Source organism: Gossypium hirsutum, chromosome A05 (assembly GCF_007990345.1).
Source record: "Gossypium hirsutum isolate 1008001.06 chromosome A05, Gossypium_hirsutum_v2.1, whole genome shotgun sequence".
Classification (NCBI taxonomy): Eukaryota; Viridiplantae; Streptophyta; class Magnoliopsida; order Malvales; family Malvaceae; genus Gossypium; species Gossypium hirsutum.
Window position 1 is genome coordinate 79537749 of NC_053428.1, and position 22712 is coordinate 79560460.

The 22712-nt window shown below is 35.8% G+C and overlaps 1 protein-coding gene across 5 annotated transcripts; it reads right to left on the minus strand.

Moving 5' to 3' along the window:
• Positions 1-20479: 20479 nt before the first annotated feature.
• On the minus strand, positions 20480-22415 carry LOC107957304 (protein trichome birefringence-like 30). 5 transcript variants are annotated; one of them, XM_041112498.1, is made up of 5 exons: positions 21934-22415; positions 21612-21704; positions 21309-21508; positions 21070-21191; positions 20480-20969 (listed from the first exon to the last, which is right to left on the minus strand). In XM_041112498.1, the coding sequence occupies exons 1-5, from the start codon at positions 21967-21969 to the stop codon at positions 20965-20967; spliced, it is 456 nt and encodes a 151-aa protein (XP_040968432.1). In that variant the 5' UTR covers positions 21970-22415; the 3' UTR covers positions 20480-20964. The 5 variants fall into 5 exon arrangements, with proteins under 5 accessions (XP_040968432.1, XP_040968431.1, XP_040968430.1 ...); XM_041112497.1 differs by having other exon boundaries at positions 21048-21191; XM_041112496.1 differs by having other exon boundaries at positions 21612-21783.
• Positions 22416-22712: the final 297 nt, after the last annotated feature.

Genomic DNA, 22712 nt, shown 5'->3' on the forward strand with positions numbered 1-22712 from the left:
TCTCCTATTCTTCTCCTCTCTTTTTTCTTTTTTTCTTAACTCTATTCATCGTCGTTCATCGCCTTCTCTAGCCAACTGTCATCACCAAATGGCTCATCTTTGCCTCTTCTCAAATATCACTTCACACTATCATCTAGCTTATTTTGGGTATACTTAGTAAAATCATTTTGGTGTGGCATGTATAGGACAACTTGGCCATTAGTGGCACGAAAATGATGTTTTGTAACCTAGCTATTGGAATGGCTAGTAATGGCTTATTTTGGTATGATTAAGTAGGTTATTATGATATATTCATATGTGATATGTTAAGTATATGTGATCAAATGATGTTAATGCCTAAGTCAATCCAAGGTAAGTTTATAATCACATATGCATGTAATGGTATGCCACGATGAATAATGGAATTGTTTAATTTGAATGCTTGGATTGATTGGTATTGGATATGTGTTTCAAGTGCAAGTCTTGGGTGAAATTTTGGGTGAGAAATGAAGCTAGAATTGTCTTCATTTTGTCCACACGAACAAACACATAGGTGTGTGTCTAGACTGTGTGTGACACACGGCCTGGTAACATGGGCATGTGGTTAGGCCGTATGCACCTTAATTTTGAGAAACAGAATGCTCAGAATTGATCAAACCGGTAGAGACACGGGTGTGTGTTTCAGCCGTGTATGCTTCACGGCCTAGAACAAGGGTGTGTGTCTTGGCCGTGTGAAACCTGCACCTAATTTCGAATTAAATTAATTAACCACATGGCCTAGCACACGGTGTGTGTGGCATGGCCATGTGCACAAGTTAGAGACTTACACGGGGTCGAACACAGCTTGTAGCACGGGCGTATCCCTTGGACCACATGAGCGTGTGAGCTCTACACCTTGGAAAATTTTTGAAATTTCTCAAAAAATTCTTAGAGCTCCCGATTAAGTCCTAACTCGATTCTAATGCTCGTTTTGGGCCTTGAGTTCCAATCAATGGACGTTTTGAATGATTTCAGTTAATATATATGAATTTACAAAAATTATTTGTAAAATGTTTTGAAAGTTTTGGTAATGCTCCGAGACCCTGTTCCAATAGCAGATAAGGGTTAAGAGTGTTACATTTAGTGGTATCAGAGCTACAGTTTAGTCGATTCTCGGATTTGACGTAGCAAGCACGAGTTTAGCTATACATGCCATTATATAATTTGTGATAGTGTGATTGTAACACCCCGTACCCGAGACCGTCGCCGGAGTCGGACACGAGGGGTTCACAGACTAAATTCGCTTACTATCGTAGTTCATTTTAAAATTTTCCAGGCAAGCTGGCTAACTGAGTCACTGTCACCTTAAAAATCATATCTTGAGTTTCACAACTCGAAAATCAGCTTCGTGATTTTTCCCTGAAAATAGACTCATATATGCATCTACAAATTTTTTTCTAGAATTTTTGGTCAGGCCAATTAGTACATTTTATTAGTCAAAGTCTCCCATGTTACAGGGATCGACTACACTGACCTCTGTGCATTACGACTTGGATATCTCCCTGTACAGGGCTTCAATGCTGATGCCGTTTGTTTCTATAAAAACTAGACTCAAAGAGGAATCTATACATATATGGCATGACTCCTAATTATCTCTGTTTAATTTATAATGAATTTCCAAATTCGGAACAGGGAATCCAGAAACCGTTCTGGCCCTGTCTCACGAAAACCTAATTATCTCTTAACATACCACTCATATGACCGTTTCATTTCTTCCATATGAAAGTGGATTCATCAAGGTTCATTTAAATAATTTATTCACTATTTAATTCTATTCCTAACATTTTTAGTGATTTTCCAAATCTACATCACTGCTGCTGTCAGCATCTGCCTTTAAGGTAGACTTTACCTATTTCATAGTTTCCATGATTCAACTAGCCCTTTTAGCATAAATAGCACAAATTATGATAGTGATTAACCATTCCCATGGCCAATCCTTGTTAAGCATATCCACACCTCTCAATGACCATATCCATACCAAATGATTATAACATTATGCTCAAACATATATAAGCCATTTTTGCATGGCTATCCAAAATTATACAAATCCAAAGGGTCCATGACCCACTACAAAAAGGGTAGTCCTATACATGCCATTTTCAGAGTTCAACCAAAAGTGTACCAAAAGGGCTTTGATAGTGTGGGCGACTTCGACTTCAATAATCCCGAGTCCGATAGCTGACGAACCAAAATCTATAAAACAGAGATTCAAAGAACGGAGTAAGCATTTAATGCTTAGTAAGTTTTAAGCAAGACAAAGTGTTCTCAATCACTATTATTGGTCATTCATTTCAACTGTTCGATGAAGTTAATCTAGAGCTTCATCTCGATCTATAATATCATTAAACGCAACACTTGGCTGCCACATATATACTTTCGAATAATAATGACCTAGATGGTCAAATATTTCCAAGCACATTCTCACATTTGGAGTTATAATATTAATCACATTTACCTACCTCTTTGATACTGATAATTCACCTCGAAATCACTCCACCGATGAGTAAGTAATACGTACCTGAACATCTTGAATACATAATACTTATTTGATGGTAACTTAATGCAGATACTCAATATCAAAGTCTTACTTGAATCCTAGCATTTAGCCGTCGGGTCTTTAAAGCTCGGATATAGTACGAGCACGAAGCCTACGGACATTAATCAGGATAATACTCTCGCATAAAGCCTGCGGGATTTTAACCCGGATATAGTACTGACACAATTGCCCTTCGGGACTTATCACATTTATACACTTTCACATCCATCACGTTGGCCACTCGGCCCTGTCACATATATACACTTTCACATTCATCACATCGGCCATTAGGCCTCATCACATATATACACTTTCACATTCATCACATCGGCTATTAGGCCTTATCACATATATACACTTTCACATTCATCACATCGGCCATTAGGCCTTATCACATATATATACACTTTCACATTCATCACATTGGCCATTCGGCCTTATCACATATATACACTTTCACATTCATCACATCGGCCATTAGGCCTTATCACATATATATACACTTTCACATTCATCACATTGGCCATTCGGCCTTATCACATATATACACTTTCACATTCATCACATCGGCCATTAGGCCTTATCACATATATATACACTCACATCACAATTATCCAAATATACTTCACATATCACATATACTATCATGTATACACTTTGTCTTGGCCGAATCTACATTAATCATTTCCCAATGAATAATTCAATTTCACGCCATACTATCATTTCATATTCGAATACTCATAAACTTACAATTTCACAAATTTTAATATCAAATATCCATCTAACACTCACGTATCGTTTTACAATATCACGATTTAGAATTCACGTATGGGTTTAATCAATAGCTTATGAGTAACTAAAACAAGTTTTATCCATGTTTACAGCAAAATCACATATTCACTACGAGCTGTTTTCCTGAGCAGTAGTCACTAAATTATTTATAACTGGAGCTACAAAACTCCAAATCACTTGCCGTTAATTTTACCTGAATATAGACTCATATATCTTCCATCCATAAAATTTTTAGAATTTTAGGTTTGGCCAATCAATACCAGATTTTTCTTAAAGTTTCCCCTGTTTCACTGTTTGACTAATCTGACCACTCTTCACTATTAATCAAATTTCTTGTTTTACAGAATTCAAAATGTGTTGTATTTGATTTCATTTGAAACTAGACTCATTAAGGAGTCTAATAATATAAATTTTATCTTATAACCATTTTTGTACAATTTATAATGATTTTCTAAAAACAGAACAGGGGATTTCGGAGTCATTCTGACACCGTCTCACACAACTTTAAATATCTCTTTATAGGGAATTTGTTTGCTCACAAGGTCTCTTTTATAAGAAACTAGACTAATTAAGCCTTGATTACATATTTTATTCAGCCTATAATTCCACACCAACAATTTATAGTGATTTTCTAAAATCACGTTACTGCTGCTGTCCAAAGCAAATTATTACAATTTGCTCTTAACTTTCCAAGTCCAAACACATATGAACTTACCATTTGAGTTTAAGACATATCATGGCCACATCATATCTTATTAAATCAACTCATTATGTCCTATTATGATTGAATTTACTCAACGTTTAATCACTTAAAACTTACCTCGGAAGCGGTTGACGACTAGATATCCACGGCTATTCGTCTACTTTCTCTTTTCCCCTATCCGACTTTGATCCTCTTTGCTCTTGGGCTTAATTTAACAAATAAATTGATTTAATCATTTGAGCATCGAAAAGAGGAACTCAAGATACTTAGCCCATATATATATACATTAGACATTAAAGTCACATACATATGAAATCATGAATCAACTCAACATATTAACCCACACTTCCTTTTAGCCGATTGTCTAAGCCAAGATAAAAGCATCAATATGCTTGCCTCTAACCGAATACATGCAACACCAATCTTCTTCCTATGGCCGAATACATCAAGACACCATACCATTCAATTTTGGTCATGGGTTACACAAAGAACTTAATGTCTAACTCAAAAATGCCAAAAAGAAAATCCAAGAGTCATCAATCACCATCACATGTATCATTACAAAGCTTTACACTTAGCATGCAAATGACATCAACACAAATCCACCTTAGCCGAAACTTAACTCATCTTCATGCCTCATCACCACAACATCAAACATCAACCAAGAAGACAACACCCATGGCCGAATATCATCTCCATCTCATAGCAAAGATTTAAACCATGGGCTAGGTAGAACTCAAACTAACAACTAAAAACATGCATGAATCTCAAGGACAACATCAAACATACCTTAGTCTAGCAAACCACCATAGCTGATTTTCTCAAGCTCTTCCCCTTCCTTTCTTTCCTCTATTCGGCCAAAGATGTTCAAGAATGAACACTTTTTTTTTTGTTTTCTTTCTTCAATTCACGGCAATGGGGGGGAAACATGGATGAGACAATTTTTTTCATCATCATTTACCTTTCCATTATTATTATTACCCATACTCCTTATTTTATTTTATTGTTTCCTCCCATGATGCACCAACACAACATGTCTATGACAAGTTTTGCCCATCACCCTTTGTCCATCCTAATGTCATGGCCGGCCACTACTAGATGGGGGGAAAAATTGACATGCAAGTCCCCCCCTTTTTCAACATGCACTAATAGGTCCTTATGTTTTGATCTATCACATTTCAAAAATGTCACACATAAGTCCTATTGATTAAATTCACATGAAATTTACTAAATCGAAGCTTAAAATTTTCACACATTTATTTTAGACAATAAATATCATATTCAAATAATTTGGTGACTCGGTTTAGCGGTCCCGAAACCACTTCCCTACTAGGGTCAATTTTGGGTTGTCACAACTCTCCCCCACTTAAGAAATTTTCGTCCCCGAAAATTTCTACCGATGCATAGTTTAGGATAACGTCCTCTTATTGAATTATATCCACAAAGACATTAGCTCATCGATAGCAATTGTAATTCATTATTGATTTCGCATCGATCTATAAAATCATTTTCTTATCTTAAAACAAATACATAAACATTTCTACAAGTATGCGCATATATCTCATTTTCTTGATTTCATAAGCAATAATCGCTTAACTTAATTCCCAAATGCATTTCAAACACATATTAAGCACATATTAACATGTATAATTCACATCATCGACCCACATATTTGTAACCCACATTTTCATTCATGTATAAGCTGTAACCTAACCGAAAGTACACATATACTCAAACATCCCAATAAATATCCTTTATAACTTTATCACATCTCAATATTCAACTTAACTCATTTCCAAAGGAAAAGTCAACTTCCACGTACCTGAACATTTAGTTCATTTAGCACATTCAATCATAGTTAACGTTACCCGTATACAGTCGAATAGGCATAAAGCCTAATATAATACACTGGCATGAGATTTATTCTAGTGCATAACTCGTATATCCAAAATTATCAACATTCATCAAAAATTCTTTCAAACTTTCGAATGTCGAAACTTAATCAAAATAATTTCTTGAACAAGATTAACAAAATAGTGTCCATTCAGCAATAGCACATATAACTTCATATACCGAGAATCTCATAGACTAAATCCATAACACATTTTCAACTAAGCACTTAAGTGCACATATAACATAAATCCATTCCTTAACAACATATCCACCATTTTTTTTTCATGTATCCACTTATAACAAAATTACAGCCGAAACAATAATCATCGTCAATTTATATCTATTAATCCCCAATTCAAACTCAAATACCGAATATCATTATCTAATTAAAATTCAACATCTAACTTCAATTCTACTTCTTAAGATTTGTCGATTTAAAGAGCGTCGTACTTGTCTGAGTATGTCACTTACTTAAAGCCATAGTCCAACCATGGTCTTACATATTATCACATATCGAGTCGATGCCATGTCCTAGACATGGTCTTACACAACATCTCAAATCAATGCCTTCATCCCAGACGAGGTCTTACATGAATCTCATTTCACACACTTAGTGCCCACTGATCGATCTCGCACACATAGTGCTTGGTTGAAGAACTCGCACACACAGTGCCTCAATTACCGATTTCGCACACATAGTGCTCGGTTAAAAGAATTTGCACACACAGTGCCTCTAATCATTCGCACACATAATGCCCATATTCATTCGTTATTACACATTGAAATGACTTAACTAAGTCTATAAAACATCATATATGTACACTTTTAAACATATCATCTCATTTAAATTTGAATTCGTATAGTAATGAACACTTAAACTTTGCTCAAATTACCGGCACGAAGCCTACTAGGCACGAAGGCCCGAATACACGTCACCAGCATGATTGCTCTTCGGGACCTAGCCCGGATATAACACCAGCACGAATGCTCTTCGAGGTTTAGCACGGATATATTACTAGCACGAATGCTCTTCGGAACTTAGCCCGAATACATCACTAGCACGAATGCTCTTCGGGACTTAGCCCGGATACATCACTAGCATGAATGCTCTTCGGGACTTAGCCCGGATACATCACTAGCATGAATGCTCTTCGGGACTTAGCCCGGGTACATCACTAGCACGAATGCTCTTTGGGACTTAGCCCGGATACATCACTAGCATGAATGCTCTTCGAGACTTAGCCCGGGTACATCACTAGCATGAATGCTCTTCGGGACTTAGCCCGGATCATCGTCGAGACCTTTAGCTCGGATGAAATCTCCACACAAGGCCAACAAATTTTAATCCGGACATAATCTCTTCATATAGTCAGCGGGTCTTTAAACTCGGATTCACATCACTGAGTCTCATACATATTTATTCACATGTTATCATGTTTCACATGGCACAAATCACATTTATAATTTAATCAATTCATTCACATGTAAACATATAACATGATTCTTGACTTTAAGTCGTAATTATCATTCAAATCTAATACATGTATGCTTCTTTTACTAAACTTTCAGCTCAATAAGCAATCACACAAAAGCATACATCCCCAATCTCTTCCTTTGTTCATTTCTCTAATAACCTTATTATGGTAAGGACAATGGGACATCATTCATCTATCATACATGTATATCATGGCATTTTAAGTTAAATACCAAATTCAATTACTCAAAACTTACTTATGTTATACCCTTCTCAATATTGACACATCATAAGCATGTCTTAGTCCTCTCAATACCATCTGCTACAGCTCGATCGGGATTGGGATTCATTACAAAAAATAAACACATTTTCAATTGTCAGAAATCACCACACGATCAAATAATCACATAATGGCATGTATAGCTAGACCCAAACGTATTACGGTAGTCCTAGAATCGACTAAACCGTAGCTCTGATACCAATAAAATTGTAACACCCCGTACCCGAGATCGTCGCCGGAGTCGGACACGAGGGGTTCACAGACTAAATTCGCTTACTATCGCAGTCCATTTTAAAATTTTCCAGGCAAGCTGGCTAACTGCGTCACTGTCACCTTCAAAATCATATCTTGAGTTTCACAACTCGAAAATCAGCTTCGCGATTTTTCCCTGAAACTAGACTCATATATGCATCTACAAATTTTTTTCTAGAATTTTTGGTCAGGCCAATTAGTACAGTTTATTAGTCAAAGTCTCCCATGTTGCAGGGATTGACTACACTGACCTTTGTGCATTACGACTTGGATATCTCCCTGTACAGGGCTTCAATGCTGATGCCGTTTGTTTCTATAGAAACTAGACTCAAAGAGGAATCTATACATATATGGAATGACTCCTTAATTATCTCTGTTTAATTTATAATGAATTTCCAAAGTCGGAACAGGGAATCCAGAAACCGTTCTGGCCCTGTCTCACGAAAACCTAATTATCTCTTAACATACCACTCATATGACCGTTTCGTTTCTTCCATATGAAAGTGGATTCATCAAGGTTCATTTAAATAATTTATTCACTATTTAATTCTATTCCTACCATTTTTAGTGATTTTCCAAATCTACATCACTGCTGCTGTCAGCATCTGCCTTTAAGGTAGACTTTACCTATTTCATAGTTTCCATGATTCAACTAGCCCTTTTAGCATAAATAGCACAAATTATGATAGTGATTAACCATTCCCATGGCCAATCCTTGTTAAGCATATCCACACCTCTCAATGACCATATCCATACCAAATGATTATAACATTATGCTCAAACATATATAAGCCATTTTTGCATGGCTATCCAAAATTATACAAATCCAAAGGGTCCATGACCCACTACAAAAAGGGTAGTCCTATACATGCCATTTTCAGAGTTCAACCAAAAGTGTACCAAAAGGGCTTTGATAGTGTGGGCGACTTCGACTTCAATAATCCCGAGTCCGATAGCTGACGAACCAAAATCTATAAAACAGAGATTCAAAGAACGGAGTAAGCATTTAATGCTTAGTAAGTTTTAAGCAAGACAAAGTGTTCTCAATCACTATTATTGGTCATTCATTTCAACTGTTCGATGAAGTTAATCTAGAGCTTCATCTCGATCTATAATATCATTAAACGCAACACTTGGCTGCCACATATATACTTTCGAATAATAATGACCTAGATGGTCAAATATTTCCAAGCACATTCTCACATTTGGAGTTATAATATTAATCACATTTACCTACCTCTTTGATACTGATAATTCACCTCGAAATCACTCCACCGATGAGTAAGTAATACGTACCTGAACATCTTGAATACATAATACTTATTTGATGGTAACTTAATGCAGATACTCAATATCAAAGTCTTACTTGAATCCTAGCATTTAGCCGTCGGGTCTTTAAAGCTCGGATATAGTACGAGCACGAAGCCTACGGACATTAATCAGGATAATACTCTCGCATAAAGCCTGCGGGATTTTAACCCGGATATAGTACTGACACAATTGCCCTTCGGGACTTATCACATTTATACACTTTCACATCCATCACGTTGGCCACTCGGCCCTGTCACATATATACACTTTCACATTCATCACATCGGCCATTAGGCCTCATCACATATATACACTTTCACATTCATCACATCGGCTATTAGGCCTTATCACATATATACACTTTCACATTCATCACATCGGCCATTAGGCCTTATCACATATATATACACTTTCACATTCATCACATTGGCCATTCGGCCTTATCACATATATACACTTTCACATTCATCACATCGGCCATTAGGCCTTATCACATATATATACACTTTCACATTCATCACATTGGCCATTCGGCCTTATCACATATATACACTTTCACATTCATCACATCGGCCATTAGGCCTTATCACATATATATACACTCACATCACAATTATCCAAATATACTTCACATATCACATATACTATCATGTATACACTTTGTCTTGGCCGAATCTACATTAATCATTTCCCAATGAATAATTCAATTTCACGCCATACTATCATTTCATATTCGAATACTCATAAACTTACAATTTCACAAATTTTAATATCAAATATCCATCTAACACTCATGTATCGTTTTACAATATCACGATTTAGAATTCACGTATGGGTTTAATCAATAGCTTATGAGTAACTAAAACAAGTTTTATCCATGTTTACAACAAAATCACATATTCACTACGAGCTGTTTTCCTAAGCAGTAGTCACTAAATTATTTATAACTGGAGCTACAAAACTCCAAATCACTTGCCGTTAATTTTACCTGAATATAGACTCGTATATCTTCCATCCATAAAATTTTTAGAATTTTAGGTTTGGCCAATCAATACCAGATTTTTCTTAAAGTTTCCCCTGTTTCACTGTTTGACTAATCTGACCACTCTTCACTATTAATCAAATTTCTCATTTTACAGAATTCAAAATGTGTTGTATTTGATTTCATTTGAAACTAGACTCATTAAGGAGTCTAATAATATAAATTTTATCTTATAACCATTTTTGTACAATTTATAATGATTTTCTAAAAACAGAACAGGGGATTTCGGAGTCATTCTGACACCGTCTCACACAACTTTAAATATCTCTTTATAGGGAATTTGTTTGCTCACAAGGTCTCTTTTATAAGAAACTAGACTAATTAAGCCTTGATTATATATTTTATTCAGCCTATAATTCCACACCAACAATTTATAGTGATTTTCTAAAATCACGTTACTGCTGCTGTCCAAAGCAAATTATTACAATTTGCTCTTAACTTTCCAAGTCCAAACACATATGAACTTACCATTTGAGTTTAAGACATATCATGGCCACATCATATCTTATTAAATCAACTCATTATGTCCTATTATGATTGAATTTACTCAACGTTTAATCACTTAAAACTTACCTCGGAAGCGGTTGACGACTAGATATCCACGGCTATTCGTCTACTTTCTCTTTTCCCCTATCCGACTTTGATCCTCTTTGCTCTTGGGCTTAATTTAACAAATAAATTGATTTAATCATTTGAGCATCGAAAAGAGGAACTCAAGATACTTAGCCCATATATATATACATTAGACATTAAAGTCACATACATATGAAATCATGAATCAACTCAACATATTAACCCACACTTCCTTTTAGCCGATTGTCTAAGCCAAGATAAAAGCATCAATATGCTTGCCTCTAACCGAATACATGCAACACCAATCTTCTTCCTATGGCCGAATGCATCAAGACACCATACCATTCAATTTTGGTCATGGGTTACACAAAGAACTTAATGTCTAACTCAAAAATGCCAAAAAGAAAATCCAAGAGTCATCAATCACCATCACATGTATCATTACAAAGCTTTACACTTAGCATGCAAATGACATCAACACAAATCCACCTTAGCCGAAACTTAACTCATCTTCATGCCTCATCACCACAACATCAAACATCAACCAAGAAGACAACACCCATGGCCGAATATCATCTCCATCTCATAGCAAAGATTTAAACCATGGGCTAGGTAGAACTCAAACTAACAACTAAAAACATGCATGAATCTCAAGGACAACATCAAACATACCTTAGTCTAGCAAACCACCATAGCCAATTTTCTCAAGCTCTTCCCCTTCCTTTCTTTCCTCTATTCGGCCAAAGATGTTCAAGAATGAACACTTTTTTTTTTGTTTTCTTTCTTCAATTCACGGCAATGGGGGGGGAAACATGGATGAGACAATTTTTTTTCATCATCATTTACCTTTCCATTATTATTATTACCCATACTCCTTATTTTATTTTATTGTTTCCTCCCATGATGCACCAACACAACATGTCTATGACATGTTTTGCCCATCACCCTTTGTCCATCCTAATGTCATGGCCGGCCACTACTAGATGGGGGGAAAAATTGACATGCAAGTCCCCCCCTTTTTCAACATGCACTAATAGGTCCTTATGTTTTGATCTATCACATTTCAAAAATGTCACACATAAGTCCTATTGACTAAATTCACATGAAATTTACTAAATCGAAGCTTAAAATTTTCACACATTTATTTTAGACAATAAATATCATATTCAAATAATTTGGTGACTCGGTTTAGCGGTCCCGAAACCACTTCCTGACTAGGGTCAATTTTGGGCTGTCACAGTGATGACTCCTTATCATTTTAAATGTGTTTTTCGTTTAATAATATTGTCCAATCGAGCTAGAGCTGAATCCGAGGAAGTTGAGAGCAATGCTTCAGCTTCAGTTCAAAGAATTGCATCTAGGTCGAGTAGTGTAAGGCCCGTGTTTGAAGGTTTAAATGAGGAGGCAAAACAAGCCTTCTTTCAAATGATGAATGAATGGTTTACACATTATCTAAGAACCAATCTCGCTATACAATGACCTTCCTCACCTGTTCCTCAATCGGTTCTTGAGGTACCACAGGGTGCTGAACCTGTTAGAATTGGTAAGCCTCCGATAGATAAAATCCACAAGCATGGGGCGGAAGAATTTAGAGCTACCGCAGATGATGGTCCGAAAAGGGTTGAGTTTTAGCATGAAAATACTATCCGGGTTTTTGATGAATTATCTTACACATCTGCCAAATGTCTGAAATGTGCAGTATCCCTACTGAAAGATACAGCTTATCATTAGTGGAATACCATAACTTCAGTTGTACCGAGAGATAACGTTACATGGGAATTCTTCCATGCTGAATTCAGAAAGAAATATGTTAGTCAGAGATTCATAGGTCAGAAAAAGAAGAATTTTTAGAACTCAAGCAGGGAAACATGACTGTATCCGAATATGAATGAGAATTTTTTCGGTTGAGAAAATATATCAGAGAATAGGTTCCAACTGAGGTTGAAATGTGTAAACACTTTCAAGAGGGTTTAAATAAAGATATCAAGTTATTGATTGAAATTCTCGAAATAAGGGAATTTGCGATGTTAGTCGGTCGAGCACACAAAGCTGAGGAATTAATTAAAGAGAAGAAACAAGCTGAAAGAGAGGCTTGGGTTTTTAGAAAAAGAACTATAAGTAAGTCACAATCATTTGCTTCTAAGAAATTAAAGAGGTATTATGATCGTGTTACCACCTCTATAGGATATTCTAGAAGAGAGCGGGGCTCTTAACGTTCTAACTCAATGTCTTCATCTCTATCTATGACCAGTGTGGGTAGTGTTGGTAATCCCAAACCGAAATATAAACATTGTAACAAATTTCGTCATGGGGAATGTCGGTCTAGTAGTGGAGCTTGCTTTGGATGTGGCTCATCTAACCATTTTCTTAGAGATTGTCCAGAAAGAGTTGAAAAAAAGATAGAACCAGCTCCAAAGCCTGTTTCAAGAGGTAAACCACCCTGTCATCCTGGTAATGTTAGTGGTAGTCAAGGTACTACCAGGGATACAGTAGTTAGATCTGAGGCACGAGAACTTGTAAAAACATATGCTATTCGTGCTAGAGAGGATGCATCTGTACCAAACATTACCAGTACATTTTCTCTACTTGATACTGATATTACTAAATTGATTGATCCTGGTTCCACATATTCATACATATGTACGAACTTAGTGACTGTTAAAAATTTACCTGTTGAATTCAATGAATTTGTGGTTAAAGTTTCAAACCCCTTAGGCCAGTGTGTTATGGTGGATAAAGTTTGTAATAGCTGTCTGTTGATGGTAAAGGATTATTACTTTCCGACTAACTTAATGTTATTGTCATTTGATGGATTTGATGTGATCTTGGGAAAGGATTGGTTAACCCAATATGATGTAGTGGTGAATTGTAAACAGAAATATATTGTATTGAAATGTGAGAGCAGTGAATTACTTCGTGTTGAATCTGATAAACTGGATGGATTACCTAATGTGATTGCAGCAATATCAGCACAGAAATATGTCAGAAAGGGTTATAATGCTTATCTCTTATATGTGTTGGATACTAAGGTATCTGAGTCAAAGACTCAAACAGTGCCAGTTGTATGTGAATTTTCTGATATATTCCCAGAAGAATTACCTGGTTTACCACTAAAAAGAGAAGTGGAATTCTCTATAGATCTTGTTTCCGAGAACAACACCTATATCCATAGCACCCTATAGAATGGCTCCTACTGAATTGAAAGAGCTGAAGGTAAAGTTGCAAGATTTGATTGACAGAGGTTTTGCTCGACCTAGTTTCTCACCTTGGGGTATGTCGGTTCCATTTGTAAAGAATAAAGATGGATTATTGAGGCTGTGCATTGATTACAAGCAACTCAACAAAGTTACAATAAAGAACAAGTATCCGTTGCCTCGTATTGATGACCTGTTTCACCAGTTAAAATGTGCCACTGTATTTTTGAAGATTGATCTCCATTCTTGTTACTATCAACTACGGGTAAAAGATTCAGATGTGCTAAAGACAGCTTCTAGAACCAGGTATGGACACTATGAGTTTCTTGGAATGCCATTCGGCTTGACAAATGCACCTGCAGTGTTTATGGATCTAATGAATAGAATTTCAGCTCGTATTTGGATAGATTTGTGGTGATACTTATAGATGATATTTTGGTTTACTCCCAAGATGAAAATGAACATGCTAAACATATGAGAATAGTGTTGCAAACCTTGCGAGAGAAATAATTGTATGCCAAATTTAATAAATGTGAATTTTGGCTACGGGAAGTTAGCTTTCTTGGCCATATTGTATCTGTTGAAGGTGTCAGGATGCCAGGGTAAACCCAAATAAAATTTCAGCCATTGTTAATTAGAAGCCACCGAGGAATGTGTCAAAAGTTCAAAGTTTTCTGGGACTAGCTGGTTACTATCACAAATTTGTAAAAAGTTTTTCAATGATATTTTCTCCGATGACTCGTTTACTATAGAAAGATGTAAAGTTCTAGTGGACTAATAAATGCTAGTAGAGTTTTGACAAATTAAAAGCTTTATTAATAGAAGCACCAGTGTTAATTCAGCCAGAATCAGGTAAGGAATTTATAGTTTATAGTGATGCATCATTACATGGTTTAAGCTGTGTTTTGATGCAAGATGGTAAAGTAGTAGCCTATGCTTCACAACAGCTAAAGTCACATGAAAAGAACTACCCAACACATGATCTTGAATTGGCAGCCATTGTGTTCGCATTGAAAATTTGGCAACAGTACTTATTTGATGAAAAATGTCACATATTCACTGATCATAAAAGTCTGAAATAGTTGATGTCACAAAAAGATTTGAACTTGAGACATGCGCAGATGGCTTGAATTACTAAAAGATTATGATTTTGTTATTGACTACCATCCGGGAAAAGCTAATGTGGTGGCACATGCCTTGAGTAGAAAATCCCTGTATACTTTGCGAGCAATGAATACCCGATTGTCACTATCTGATGATGGTTCAATTATAGCTGAGTTAAAAGCTAGACCAACATTCTTGCAGCAGATATCTGAAGCTCAAAAAAATGATAGTAAGTTGCAAGCAAAACGGATACAAAATGAATCGGCTCCTAACTCAGAATTTCAGATCAGGACTGATGGTTGTTTGTTATTCAGAGGCAGAGTATGTGTACCGAAAAGTTCAAAACTAGTACAAAAGATTTTGAATGAAGCTCATAATGGTAACATGTCTATTCATCCTAGTAGTATTAAAATGTATAATGATCTGAAAAAGATGTACCAGTGGTCGGAAATGAAAAGAGATATTTTTGAGTTTTTATCTAAATGTTTTATATGTTTGCAAGTAAAAGTTGAACATCAGTTGCCTTCTGGACTATTACAGCCAGTTACAATACCGGAATGGAAATAGGAATGAATTACCATGGACTTTGTATCGAGGTTACCCCTATCTCCAAAGAAGAAAGATGTCATTTGGGTAATTGTTGATCGGTTGACAAAGTCTGCACACTTCATTCCAGTACATATAGATTTTTCCTTGGATAGATTAGTTGAATTATATGTTTCTGAGATTGTTAGATTCTATGGAGTGCCAGTCTCCATTATTTCAGATAGAGACCCTTGGTTTACATCTCGATTCTGGAGCAAATTACAAGAAGCTCTGGTACTCAGTTACACTTTAGTACTGTATTTCATCCCTAGACAGATGGTCAATCTGAACGGATAATACAGATTTTGGAAGATATGCTTCGATGTTGTACACTTGAGTTTGAAGGTAACTGGGAAAGGTATTTGCCTTTGGTTGAATTTGCTTATAATAACAGTTATCAGTCTAGTATCAAGATGTCACCGTATGAAGCTTTGTATGGTTGCAAATATAGAACTCTATTGTATTGGACAAAACTCAGTGAGAAAAAGTTACATGGAGTTGACTTAGTCCTAGAGACTGAGGAAAAAGTGAAAGTAATTCGGGACAGTTTGAAAGCAACCTCTGATCGTCAAAAGTCTTATGCTGGTCTGAAATGAAAAGAAATAGAATTTCAAGTCGGTGACAAAGTATTCTTAAAATAATCACCTTGGAAGAAAGTTCTCCAGTTTGGTCGTAAAGGAAAATTGAGTTCACGCTTCATTGGACCATATGAGATACAGAAAGAATCGGACTGATTGCATATCGGTTAGCACTACCACCAGAACTTGATTGAATTCATAATGTTTTTCATGTGTATATGCTAGGTGGTATCGATCCGATCCTTCACATGTTGTCTATCTGACAGAGGTAGAGATTCAGCTTGATATGACATATAGTGAAGAACCAATCAAAATCTTAGCCCGGGAAACAAAAGAATTAAGAAATAAAAAGGTAGCATTAATAAAAGTTCTTTGGCAACGACATGGTATAGAAGAGGCTACCTGGGAATCGGAGGATACTCTGAAGAAGCAATACCAGAATCTTTTCACTGGTAAGATTTTCGAAGATGAAAATCCTTAAGGGGAAAGTTGTAACAGCCCATTTTTTCAATGAAATCGGAATAGTGGTTTCGAAACCACAAATCCGACCCAAAAATAAAATTTATTTTTATTTTACTAGATGGCCCGTATTATGATAGACATGTCGTGTGAAAATTTTGATACGAAAATTTTATCGATTAAGTGTTTAATTACGAGAATGACTAAATTGCATAAAATGCGAAAGTTGAATTTTAGTAGCCATAAGGATTAAATAGCTATGGAATTCAAAACTTGAGGTTCTTATATGGTAATTAGACCATTAAAGAAAAGTATGAAGATTTTTTTTGGTGACTCATCCATGGAAAAATTAGAAAAGATTAGGGACTAAATTGGAAATTGAAATAATTAATTAATTAAAAGATGACAAAAAGAAATTATCATCTAATTATGTCAACTTCAACCCCAAAATTATATGGAAACCCTAGGAGAGAGATAAAAAAACTTTCAAGGCTTAATTGGGTAAGTTTTCTTATCTCGTTTTTAGTAATTTTGATATTTTTGAAATTGGGATAGCTTAAACTATCAATTTGGGGGATTAATTTGAAAATTTATCAAAGTATGGAAAATGGGTCATGGATGTATATGCTAAAATTTAGAAATTTATGGTAGAAAATGGAATGTTGTTGATAGATAAACAACTTTTACAAAGTGATTTTTGATGAAAACATGATTTAGGGACTAAAATGTAAACTTGTGAAATTGAAGAAAAATTATGAATTTTTATGAACACATGTGTTGTAAATTTTGTAATGGAATTTTGGTTAGGCTTGGAATAGGGAGTAAATTGCACAAGTTTCATTTTTCGAGTCTAAGGACGAAATTGGAATTTATAGAAAAGTTAGGGGTAAAAACGTAATTTTTCCTAGAACGTAAATTGAGTCCAAATAAATATGAAATATGTGAAATTGATGATTAAATCTATTTATATAGATCCAGACAACACAAATTTGATGTTAGACCGAGGACAAGAAAAGGTTTCGAATTAGTAGATTTTATACGCGAACAAGTGTCGAGGTAAGTTTGTGTAACTTAATCGGGCATGTAAATATGTTTAATTGAATGTTGTGTTGTATGGAATATGATTTATATTGATGTACATTACTTGAATGTTATAATGAGAAATTTAATACATGCTTGATATGGTGAAAAAGGGTTAAGTCCCGATTAAATATTGAATTCCAATGAATATATGTGTTTTCCCGAAATAAATAAGGTATTGCATTTGTTGAGGATGAGATTTAGCTCGGACGAGTAATCCTATTGATCTTATTATAGAAAGGATTTAGCCCAGACGGGTAATCCTAATATAATACCTCTCGAGTATACTTTACGATCAGGGTTTAGCCTGGACTGGTAATCCTAATTGAGCTCTTTTGAGCTTACGTTATATAAAGGATTTAGGCTAAACTGGTAATCCTGTTATACGATATGTGGCTCGAGAGTGTGTTCCTTGATTAAGTGCCCTAATGGGTACCTTTGAATAAGAATTGACGGATTATGGAACCGTACACCTCGAGTGTACTACTTGAGCATCCATCGAAATTTCAATAATTCAACGGACATAAAACTCTTGACATGGCATGATAATTATGAGATGAAATGATAATGTCTTGAAAAAGTATTGCAAGATGAGCCCATCTATCCTTACTTAATGTATATGTAAACCTTGTGACTAACATATTTGATTGAATGTATGTGTTTAGGCAATTTAGCCAAATGGATGGAAAACATGATATTGTATGCTTAGATGTAATAAACGGGATTGGTAAGTTTAGTTTCTGTTATACGAACTTACTAAGCATGTAATGCTTACTCCATTTTATTTTTCCCCTATTTTATAGTGCTCGGAAGCTCATGAAGGTTCAAGATCATTAGAGCATCGTCACACTACCATCTAGCTTATTTTGGGTATACTTAGTAAAATCATTTTGGTGTGGCATATATAGGACAACTTGGCCATTAATGGCACGAAAATGATGTTTTGTAACCTAGCCATTGGAATGGCTAGTATTGGTTTTTTTTGTATGATTAAGTAGGCTATTATGATATATTCATATGTGATATGTTAAGTTTATGTAATCAAATGATGTTAAGGTCTAACTTAATCCAAGGTAAGTTTATAATCACATATGCATGTAGTGGTATGCCACGATGAATGATGGAATTGTTTAATTTGAATGCTTGGATTGGTTGGTATTGGATGTGTGTTTCAAGTGCAGGTCTTGGGTGAAATTTTGGGTGAGAAATGAAGCTAGAAATGGCTTCATTGTCCACACAAACAGACACACGAGTGTGTGTCTTGCCGTGTGTCTGGTAACATGGGCATGTGGTTAGGCCATGTGCACCTTAATTTTGAGAAACAGAATGCTCAGAATTGAGCACACGGGCAAAGACACGGGCGTGTGTCTCAACCGTGTGTGCTACACGGCCTAGAACACGAGCATTTGTCTTGGCCGTGTGAAACCTGCACCTAATTTCAAATTAAATTAATTAACCATACGGCCTAGCACACGGGAGTGTGGCATGGCCGTGTGCACAAGTCAGAGAGTTACATGGGGTCAAACACAGCCTGTAGCACAGGCGTGTCCCTTGGACCACACGGGCGTGTGTGCCCTGTACCTTGGAAAATTTTTGAAATTTCTCAAAAAATTTTTAGAGCTCCCGATTAAGTCCCTACTCGATTCTTATGTTCGTATTGGGCCTCCAAGGTCCAATCAATGGACGTTTTGAATGATTTCGGTTAATGTATAGGAATTTACAAAATTATTTGTAAAATGTTCTAAAAGTTCCAATAATACTTTGAGACCCTGTTTCGACAGTGAATACGAGTTAGAGGTGTTACATGACCGCTCGGATCATCAAATTGGTGGCTCAAGTTCTCCATCCCGTAAAACCCGAAATGGGTGTGGGTTTCTTCCTTTTTGATTCTCTTTCTTTTTTAGTTTTTTTTTTTACTTCTCTCTTTTGATGCAAGCCAATTGGGATTATTGTTTTTTTTTTTGCTAGCTTGATTTTGGATTCTTGTTATTTGTTATTTTTGTTTTTGGTTTAGATTTCACAGGTCTAAAATGTTAGAGGTTGGGATTTGGCAGTTATGGTGGAGTCTTGGCAAATGAGTGAGAGTGAGTGATGCTGGTGTGGTGATTAAATGATAGTGGACTTATGGAGGTGGCTAATGTCGAGGGTGGTGGTGAATGAGCCAATAGGGATGAAGAAAAATGTTGAAAAAGCCCCTTAAATTTCTCTTTCTATTTTTGTTGTTTAATGGTGGCATGTAAGAGGGATGATAGGAAAATGTCCAATGTGGCAAGTTAACTAGTGACGTCAACTAGTTAACTGCCATGTCACCTATCCGATTAGGCCTGTAACAAAAAATGTTAATAAGTGACTGATTTGTCACTTTTCAATAATATTAGTGACCGATTTATTATTTTTTGAAAGTTGAGTGACTGAATTTAAAATTGAGTGATTATTTTATCATTAAAATCAAAGTTGAGTAACTATTGGTATAATTTACCCTTATTTTTAATACTTGTCCTACCATATTTGGACCTGAAGATCTCAAGGACCGCTTGCTTTCCTATCTAGTACCTACAATCCATTGCAGCTTCTAACCAAGCTAGACCTCAAAGCACATTCAAAATTGTTCTAAATTGCACCAAAATGGTTATAAGAAAAGGAGTTCTTGTATTCTTAATCTTGTAACAGATAAAAACCGAATCATTTTTCTAAATCATACATTAATCTCTAGGACTGAATCAATCATGACAATCAAAGTCAAGTTCGGTAAATGATAAGTGCAAATAGCAATTCATTCCACGTATCAGGCAATCCAGGCAGACACCAATCCAAACAATCTGCATACCTTGCTGGATCAGATTTTTGTTCTTGCGTCAGCAACTTACCACCAGGAGCTGCATAGATTGATGTATGTGCATCTTTCCGGTATTCGGATAGCCTCGTTATGTTGAAGAAGTGAAGGGGTATTTTCATGGATTGAATGACATTCACCGTGGTTATGAAAAGCTGCCGATTGGTACCCACATCAATTCTCGATATGTTCGGAAACGGAGATGTCTCGTTCCAACACTTGATCCTATTCGTGCTATTCCAATCAGAGCGCCTGTTTTAATCTGCATACACGAAATGTGTTAAAGTATCTGTTTAGAACCATCTAACTGAGAAGTTTTCAAGTGTTCGCTAGTTTATACTTCATATGTGTAGGACTCATACTGCTGAAGAACACTGAAGTTCTATTAGAATCAACATTTTCTTCCACCCATTTAGCCCATGATTTCAAAGCCCTCTCATATGCTACATTCTGATCAACGTCGACAGAATCCGTTGCCCCATTACTGAAAATTCGCTGCCTTTTCGGTCAGTTTTGAAGGAAGAATTGAGTGAAATTTTCTAGTATTTCAGAACCGTATGTACTAAAGAATGTAAAAAAGCCAACAAATGTAAGAACTTACAGAGCTTTCATGGTGGGGTACCTCCACCAAATATATGTATTAAAGATGAGATAATCCACATTTTTCCAGTTATCCCCGTGTTTTGAGATTGATTCAAGCTTGACTACAGGAACCACTGTGCCATACCTCATTGTTGGAGGGTCTACATTGGATTCAACCAGAAATGGTGCCCAGTAAAACTCCAGTGTAGCATTGTAATCCTACACAGTTCAAACAAATTCTTTCATTTTTTTTTTCTCTTAGTTATTTGAATGAAATCAATCAATGAGTTAAAATATTGTAGAAACAGCAGCAAGCAATTACCTTCATTTTAAAGACAGTGGTATAGCTTGCATAACTAAAGCTCTTCTTCTCTGGTGGGATAATAGATTGAACCATACAAACCATAGATAGCATCTGGTTCAAATTTATGAAGTCCCCAACAAACATTAGCCTCTTTCCTCTAAGTTTCTCCAGCAATAAATTTGCCTCAAACCTTAACCCAAAATTTTTAACTATTCAAGGGTTTATGGAGTAGCATATCGTTTCAAAATATGCAAGGAACAAGGTACTTGAAGAAAAATGGAAGACTAAAAGAATGAATCTGAAAAGAATTACCAAGTACTTAGAGAAAGAAAGTACTTACTTGGGCAAAGAGCAGTCTCTGGGCTGCCATCTCCATTTCTGGTATAAAGATTCAGGCCTTCCATTCTTCAAGCAAGTTACCATGTCAGTAAGGAACTCACAGTCATCTTCTTTGTATAAAGGGTGTGATGACCCATTATCAAAAACCCATTCTCCTGTGAAGATATCACACTCTTCTAATGGCGAAACAATCCTTTCATAGTCACCATCGTCAGCTTTGTTTGTTTCTTGAAGTTGAACATAGGTTGAGTTTGAAGATTCCTGGAAGGGGTGTTGGTGTTTGAAATCTGGGAATGGAATGGTTTTCATGTATTGATTGTAACAAAAGAATCCAAAGAACAAAGTTGAAAAAGTTACTATGGTTAGCATGGGGAAGTAATTGCATCTTTGGGTCTTATCAAAAGGTCTCATTGTTACTGATTCCCTATCACTCTATCAGAGACTGAATTTCTGTTCTTGGGAGTTTTATATTTTTCTTTATCTGTTTTTAACTTCTTTTCTAATAGGTATAAGTCAACCTCCCATTTTTTAACTAACAACAGCTTCTGTTACTGTTTCTTTTTCCTTCTTTTTTTTTAGGGGTAAGAATAAGTACAGGATCGAATTTAGAATGCCTGTACTTTTTACCACCCACAATTTTTTCTTACCTTGCTTGATGTGTTTTAACCAGTACTGTTGATATTTACTGGTTTATCCATTAAATTAATTTTCGTTGGTTTCATTAAAAATGTGGCAAATCAAACAACCAACTAATTTTTACGATTAGACACGCTAATGTTG